An 8,372-nucleotide genomic window follows, 5' to 3' on the forward strand; every position below is an offset into this window, starting at 1 on the left:
ATTTATTTTAAAGAACCTCCAAAAACAACTTTGTCAATCTGAACACTTTCGACTATTCACACTGAAGTTTATACATACATTTAGTAGCTAGTCATGCTACTTCAGGCTGATGACGAGCAAAAACTCAGAAACATGTCCCTGAATGCAGGCTAGGCTGGGTGGATGTGCTTGTCTCCCCTTTGTAAACATAAGAACACAGGAAATGTGTCAAGGCCGACAGGAAGCGGTGCAGCTTCCTAGGGATAAATAGCAGTAGTATGATTCCCCTATTGGGACTGTCACGTTAAGTTGACAGTATACAACTACTTTATCGTAACACTGCTTAAGTCTCTCTTTGAGATTTAGAAATAGATAATTTCTAATTCATATATATATATATATATATGTATATATATATATATATATATATATATATGTGGACATTTCTGTCTGTGCTGGTGGCATGTAAAAAGCACCCGCTACATTCTCAAAATGGTTGGCATTAAGAAGGGCAACCAGCTGTAGAAACCTTGCCAAATCAGATATGAACCGGGTGCAGCCTTCTGGCTTACCAGTCCTCAGTCAAACTGTCCAACCCATGCCAGCATGGAAAGCGGACATTAAACAATGATGATGATCTCTTAGTTTATACTCTAGAGTGGTTGGTTGGTTGGCTGTTTAACTGGTTTACTACATTGTTGTTTCACATTTTATACTTCATATATAGAACAATTTGTAGTTTTGAAGAGATTTTTCATTTAGATGTTAGGATTTTTGTTTTTCATATAATCTGAGATTGTATGATAACAGTTGAAGGTGGTTACACCTGAATCAAAGCATGCTAAGTCCCAACACAAAATGTGTTTTGCTAATCTTAGTATTGAGAAATCTATTGTTTTGAGATCCTATAATCAGCCCCCTTTCTTATGACTAAGTTCTCTGATAGTTGACCGACTGTTTTGATATATTTTGACATTTCCTTTTTAAAATCAAATCATTAAATTTACATCTCTTTGCATTACTTTTGGCTGGTACTTTATCAATGCTGGAGGGATGAAAAACATGATACTGAAGTCAATTTTGACTTCAGTATGACTCCTCTGGGGTCAAAGTCCCAGTCAAATACTGGGGTCAGTGATATTAACTAATCCACTCCTCTCAATTTCAAGGCTGTCTAAATCAGAAACTATTATTTTGAAGAGTGACATTCTTTGCATGCTTCTACATTAATGAAAGATATCTTATTGAAAATTATTCAAATTATTTTTGCTAGATGCATTTGAAATATGAACATTTCTCAAAGATATTCTATAACTTCGATTTTATTTCTATTTCACTCTGTTTCCTTCTCTTCTCTATTAGATTATCTAAGTTTTTGAAAATTGTCAAAAGTTGAAATGTTCTCTTTAAAACAGTACCAACTTAAAACTTAAATAAAGTTCTGGGTGTTATTTAGTTGCAAAACCTACCTTCCAGAAGAATTTTGAATTGATTTTAAACTTGTTGGTAATAATTCTAATGATGTCTGAAATTCTACCATAAACATAGCATCTGAAAGATACTAGAATTTCCTTTTTAATAGTGAGAGGCTACTGTAAAACATTTGTTCATGTTTTAGTTGGAAAGTGTCATATGCTGGACAAATGCCAATGATGATGAGTTTCATTGTCAGCTGCATTGACATCAATGCTATAATTTGTTTTTGGTATTGACACTCTTGGCTATATTATTGAAATATAAATGTGCTTGGCTGCCAATGTCCTATGTAGCTGTATAGGCTCTGAAAATCTCTTAGGTTGCTTATCTAATTTCTCCTTATGGAATATCATCAATTTACATTTATTTTATTTAAAAGTCAGTAATTATGTATTGTCTGTGAAGAAGCATAAATCTCATATTGTGACTTTTGAACTTGGTTTGAGTTTCTTGTTTGAATCAGAAAGTTGTAGTTCCTGACAAAAATATTTTAAGATTTTCATTTGTGCAAAACAAAGAATTTTTCAAAGTTGCTTTTCAAATTCCATTAAATATTTTCATTTTCAATTCCATTAAATATTTTCATTTTCAATTCCATTAAATATTTTATTGTAACTCCACCTTCAGGTAGAAGACACTTGCCTAAGGTATCATGCAGTGAGATCCAACCTGATTTTGTGTAGTGTCAAAACAATCTTTCTACTCAGACAGCTGTGTTTGTATCAAAGATCCTCACTGCTGTCTCAAAATATTGAAGATAGCAAGATAGCATTCAGATAACTCCATCAAATGTAATGTTTATTTATTCATATTGTCTTGAATTAATCGCGCATTATCTCATAGCTTCAAGATTTCAATGATGTGTTTGTATATTTTTAGAATGATATTGTAGGGCAGGTGAGAGAGGCCAAATTTGGCCATTTTGAACATAAATAGGAAGAAAATTTAGGCCAAATATGGTCAGTTTAAATGTTAAAGGGTTAATTATTAATTACTAAGCAAAATAACAGAATTTTGTTGTTGTCATTGTCATTCCAAATACTACCATAGAAAGTTATTTTGATATTAAATCTGCCTATCCTCTCTGCTTACATAATGGACATGCTGTTTAAAAAAAAAAAAGGCACTCAGATACATGAAAAGTAAAATCCAATAGAAATATGTTCTCATACATAGTTACATAGCAACTTAATTTCTTTCAGACATAAGTTGGAAGAAAATACATTCAAATGCTGACCAACAAATGTAGAGAAAAATTTCCTTCAGTTTATTTTTATATTGACTTTTTGGTTTATATTTGGATAAAAACTTTTCCCAGCTATGTATTGAATAGATAGGGATGTACAATTTTATGTAATCTAGCCTTGTCCATTACTGCAATATCTGGCCTCCTACTTCATTCTGATGTTAAAAACCCAAAGAATCCTTGTTTTTAGAATGCATTATTCTGTCAGGCAACAGATATTTGTATTATGAACAACTCATTGTTATGAACAAGTTACACAACTTTAAAATGTCCCCTAAGCCAGTTTCATATATTTGCTCATCTTTAAGTGCTATACCTTTATGCTTTTTCATTCAATTTCTATATAATGAGAATTTTTTTCTGTATGGAACTTTATTTGTTCTGAAATCTTTTAATTAGGCCAGCTGCTGCAAAACTTAATGTTTCAGTCGCAATTCTTTGGTGTGATTTTGTTATCCATAACCATGATTTTACATATCTATTACAAATGTTTCATTGAGATGGTTACTCTATTTTTATACACTCCCCCAAAAGATTATCTTTACTAAACATTTTTTTAATCATCATCATATGTTTGCTTTCCATGGTGGCATGGGTAGGGCAGTTTGACCAGGAACCAGTAAGCTGCAAGGCTGCATTGAGCCCTAATATAACCTTTGGCATGGTTTCTACAGCTGGATACCCTTCCTAAAATTCCAACATGAGTTTTCACTGATAAAATCCATCTCTATTCTGTTTATAAAGATGTTGAATATGCTTGTTATTTAAGACAGCTGTAAAACAACTACAGTTTAGTATACAGTTGTATTGTTATTCTGTAGTCATTGTGGAGACTGCAACACTATACTTTTGTCTGTAGTCTGTTACAGGCTGGGAATCATTTACCAAATATGTACTGTTATTCAATATAAAAGTTGTTAAAGTGTTTCTTTCTTCACCCCCCCCCCTCTCTCTTGGTCTTTGACATTTAATTCTTCTCTCAACTGAATCTTACCTATGTTTGTTACACCATTGTGTACATGTTAATATTGTAGTTCAAATGTGGATTTTCTACAGTTGCATCATATTTTTATTATAGTCATCATTGAAAAGTAGTTCTTGTTGGACAGAACATTTTCAATTTATTTCATTTACATTAAGCTACATTATATAATGTACAAATTAAAGTAACAAAATAGTATTAATTGCTTCAGTTAGTTTTTTTTCTCCACCACTTCAAAATACAATTTTCAATTTTCTTTTAAATTGAAAATCATTGCAAATTTTTGAAATCTCTTTTAGCCATACCATATGAACGTATGAAAACAAAATCCTTTACTATGTAAACTGCCTATTGAAATAACTATTTTCTTATCTGGAAGAGAAAATGGATATATTACTATAAAATTTTAAAATAAATGTAGGAAAGTAATGGATTAATAAAAATATGAGTTTTTATTAATGCCTAAAACTTCAGTAAATGGTAGGATAAAAGACTATTTTTATTACAGTTGAGCCAGACCTCAAATGTTAATATTTCTTTTAGTTTTTTTCTTATAAATAAAATCATCTTTATGTTATTAAAAAAATGATGAAAGCAGGAAAATATATTTTTAACTTTTGCAAAGAATATGTATCTTTCAATTTAAGTATAAGATGTTGTTTGTTTCCAGTTTATGTATATAGTCAAACAAATCTCAGTTTTACTATTGATCTTTATTTACAGCTCGAGACAAAGGACAGATAAGCAGAATTAAAAAGCTGAAGAGAAGAATATCTGCAAGTTTTGGACGCTTGAGTAAGTATTGTTTTTATTGTCAAGCAATATCACAATGTAAATACATTTTCTTGTACAATGAAACTAGATAATCTTACTTCTAACATTTCAACATTCTGAGGGAAGTTTCTGTGGGCTAGAGTTATCTTGTGTTCATCTCTCCTCTTTTATCATGGTAATTTGATAGAAAACAAAAACAAAAACAAAAGTGATGCACAGATCAACTTCATGCACTTTGTAAATGGAACAAATGATAGATTCATTGACACCAAACTTGCAGCCCACAGCAGCGAAGCTTACATCTCTACCTTTTTCTGTAGAGAATACATTTGTCTGGCACTTAGGTATTTTTTTCTGTTCACTAACCACATGTTGATGGGTTCGAGTACATAGACCATGGATATTCATTGCATTCTGGGTAGCTGAGCATTGTTGGTGGTTACTGGGGCATGCTTTTCTGATACACACAGAATCTTTGACTGATCACTAACCTGTGGTATCACAGATCAATCTGTGATAAGTGTAACCTGGTTCACAATCGAGCATACTGTTTTATCTTGGATCATGATTAATAAATTGGTTACATGTTCTATAGTGGTAAATTCCTAGAAAGCTGTGTTTGTGATATGTTTTCAGTCTCTGGTTCTGATCATCATCATGATCATTGTCGTTTAACGTCCACTTTCCATGCTGGCATGGGTTGAATGGTTCGACTGAGAACTGGTATGCCATTAGGCTGTGCTAGACTCCAATCTGATTTGGTAAGGTTTCTACAGCTTGATGTCCTTCCTAACACCAATCACTCCAAGAGTGTAGTGGGTACGTTTTACGTGCTACCAGCACTGGCACCAGCCATGCTCGCATTGTACTTTTTACTTACTGCTGGCATGGGTGCCAGTCACATGGCACTGGCATCGGCCACACTCAAATGGTGCATTTTTACATGCCACCAGCACAAGTGCCAGTCAGGTGGTATTGGCATTGGCCACGCTCAAATGGTACTTTTTACATGCCACCGGCATGGGTGCCAGTCAGGCCATGACTACAATCTCACTCAGTTTAACAAGTCTTCCCAAGCACAGCATATCACCTGACGATTGAAGGGTGCTTTTAAACGGGCCAGTTAAGCAACACGTGATTTCACTAATCTCACTTGGCTTGCTGGGTCTTCTCAGGCACAGCATATCTCGGTTGCTTGTCATTGCCTCTGTGAGGCCCAACATTCAAAGGTTGTGCTTCACCGCCTCATCCCATGTCTTCCTGGTTCTACCTCTTCCACAGGTTCCTTCCACTGTTAGGGTGTGACACTTCTTCATACAGCTGTCCTTATTCATAAGCATTACATGACCATACCAGCACAGCCAGCCGTCTCTCTTGCACACCACATCTAATGCTTCTTATGCCCAACTTTTCTCTCAGGATGCTTACACTCTGTCGTACATGCATACTGACATTACACATCTAGCAGAGCACACTAGCTTCATTTCTTTCAAGCCTATGCACGTCCTCAGCAGTCACATCCCATGTTTTACTGCCGTATAACATGGCTGTTCGCACACAGGCGTCATACAGTCTACCTTTCACTTTGCATGAAAGGTAGCAGAATTAGGAACTCTCTGAACTTTGCCCGGCCTATTCTTACTCTAACAGCTGTGCTCTCAGAGCATCCACCCCTGCTTCTGACTTGGTCACCTAGGTAACGGAAGCTATCAATTACTTCTAGTTTTTCCGCCTGGCATTCTACATATTTTATTATATTGTGTTGATGGTTGACAACTCTTTCAAAAATGATTGGGATGGACTCATATAACACTGGAGTCTCTTCTGTTGGATATTAAAAAGAAATACTTTTGCTACTGGATAACTCTGATTGGCCTCTATTTTGCCACTTTTAAAATACGAAGTAGTCGTGTATTATATATTAAGATCTGTATTAATTAAGACATTACTAACTTTTAATTTATCCATTGGCATAACATCAGTGTGTGTGCATTCACATAAAATTATGTCATTAGCAGTTATGCAATTTACATAAATGTTTTCCATATTAATTAGCTTAGTTTTGCTCAACCTTTTTTAGAAATATTTGGGCTGTTCATAGTCAGCATATCAACATTATTCAGAATAACTTAACAAAAAAATTTATTTAGCATTAAGTTGCTTATGTTGTAAGACCATATAAGGTTTTCCTGTTACTTGTATTTTCAGCACTTACATATTTAAAGCAACAAAGCATTTCTCTTTCTTCTTTTCCTTTTTTTTCTTTTGCTTTAATTTTTAAATGGTCTATTAAAAAATAACTTACGAAAATTAGACGAGCAAAAGCAAAAATACTAATTAATGGAAATTAAATAGCACTGTACTATAAGATTCCATACTTCAGCAACTACACACCTGTTCTCTATGCATCACTGATGACATTAACCTGCATCTGAAATAGATTAACAAGACCTAGTTGATTCAGAGACGGCCATTATTTACTTTTGTACTGTGTACATCCTGAACAAATTAATGATTAGACAGCTTCTGAAGCCAACACTATACTTAATACCCTTGATACTTTGTTTTATTGCTTATCTATTTTATCTGTGCTATCTACTCTATCTCTGTAATTAACTCTTAAGCACTATCAAGGCAAATTGCAATGTATCTATTACACAACTGAAAACAGCCAAAATAGAATTTTATTTCCTAAAATTACAATATATTTTTCCATAAATTTCAGAAATGGTCCTTCAATAAAAGACTTTCTTAGTTGTTATCCTTGCATAATTGATTATTTATAATTGACTGGATTATAATCAATATCTTTATATTACTAAACCTATGTAAGACAAGATCTGTCTGTTTTAATGGTACCCTCACTTAATATAGAAACAATGAGCTAACCTCCATGTAGTTACTTGATTTGCTAGAAATGGTAAACAAATTATCCCCAAATCATATCCTACCTATATTAAGGAAAAGATACATTAGACGATGTTCTAGATAACCTTAAAATGATTAGATGGCCACTGTTAGAATGTCTTTGATTATAAATCTCTTCAGTCAATGTTTAGGTTGGTTAAATAACAACGGGAATATTTAACATCATCATCACTTAACATCCATGTTCTGTGTTGGCATGGGTTGTACAACTAGTATAGGTTAAACAAAATATATTACTTACTACAGATTGATAGTTCTTGGGGCCAGAAGAGATTTTGGGATTTGGCATTTCTTTTGAATTTTGAATGACCATATATTCCCATCTGCAAAATGCTCTAGGCAATGTTTATTTCTCATTTACTTCTGTCCATCATTTTCAGCTTAGAACTTTGAACAGTTTTTTTTTTCTTAAATTTCTTATGGTCAAATATGTTTTGTTATGTCTTTTTTTCTTTGTTTCACTCATTAGACTGTGGCCATACTGGGGCACTTCCTTGAAAAACGAATTGACCCTAGTTCTTTGTTGTTTTTTTTTAAAGCCTGGTACTTATTCTTTTGGTCTCTTTTGCTGAGCCACTAAGTTATGGGCATGTAAATACATCAAGACAGTTGTCAAACACACACGCACACATACACACACACACATGATGGGCTTTTTTCAGTTTCTGTCTACCAAATCCATTCACAAGGCTTTGGTTGGCCTGAGGCTATAGTAAAAGACACTTGCCAAAGGGACCATGTAGTGGGACTGAACCTAGAATCATGTGGTTGAGAAGCAAACTTATCACACAACTACAGGTTGTTCCAGTACCAAACTCTCTAGATGCTTCACACTCCTGTTGTAAAGTTTCCTCAACAACTTAATTTTGTGTGCTATTGATAAACATAAATACTTCAATGTTATATTTCGGGATGGTTTTATTTCTTTGCCAATAAACACACACACACACACACACACACACACACACACACACACACACACACACA

At 33.8% G+C, this 8,372-nt stretch overlaps 1 protein-coding gene across 3 annotated transcripts in view; it reads left to right on the top strand.

Moving 5' to 3' along the window:
- LOC106877593 (cyclin-dependent kinase 14) overlaps positions 1-8,372 on the top strand; it is a 179,172-nt gene that overhangs the window by 100,926 nt on the left and 69,874 nt on the right. For all 3 annotated transcript variants that reach the window (XM_014926538.2, XM_052973464.1, XM_052973465.1), the window contains exon 2: positions 4,407-4,478. In XM_014926538.2, coding sequence (XP_014782024.1) covers positions 4,407-4,478 — 72 coding nt within the window. The remainder of the gene's footprint in view (positions 1-4,406; positions 4,479-8,372) is intronic.

The sequence above is a fragment of the Octopus bimaculoides genome, chromosome 1 (assembly GCF_001194135.2).
Source record: "Octopus bimaculoides isolate UCB-OBI-ISO-001 chromosome 1, ASM119413v2, whole genome shotgun sequence".
Taxonomy (NCBI): Eukaryota; Metazoa; Mollusca; class Cephalopoda; order Octopoda; family Octopodidae; genus Octopus; species Octopus bimaculoides.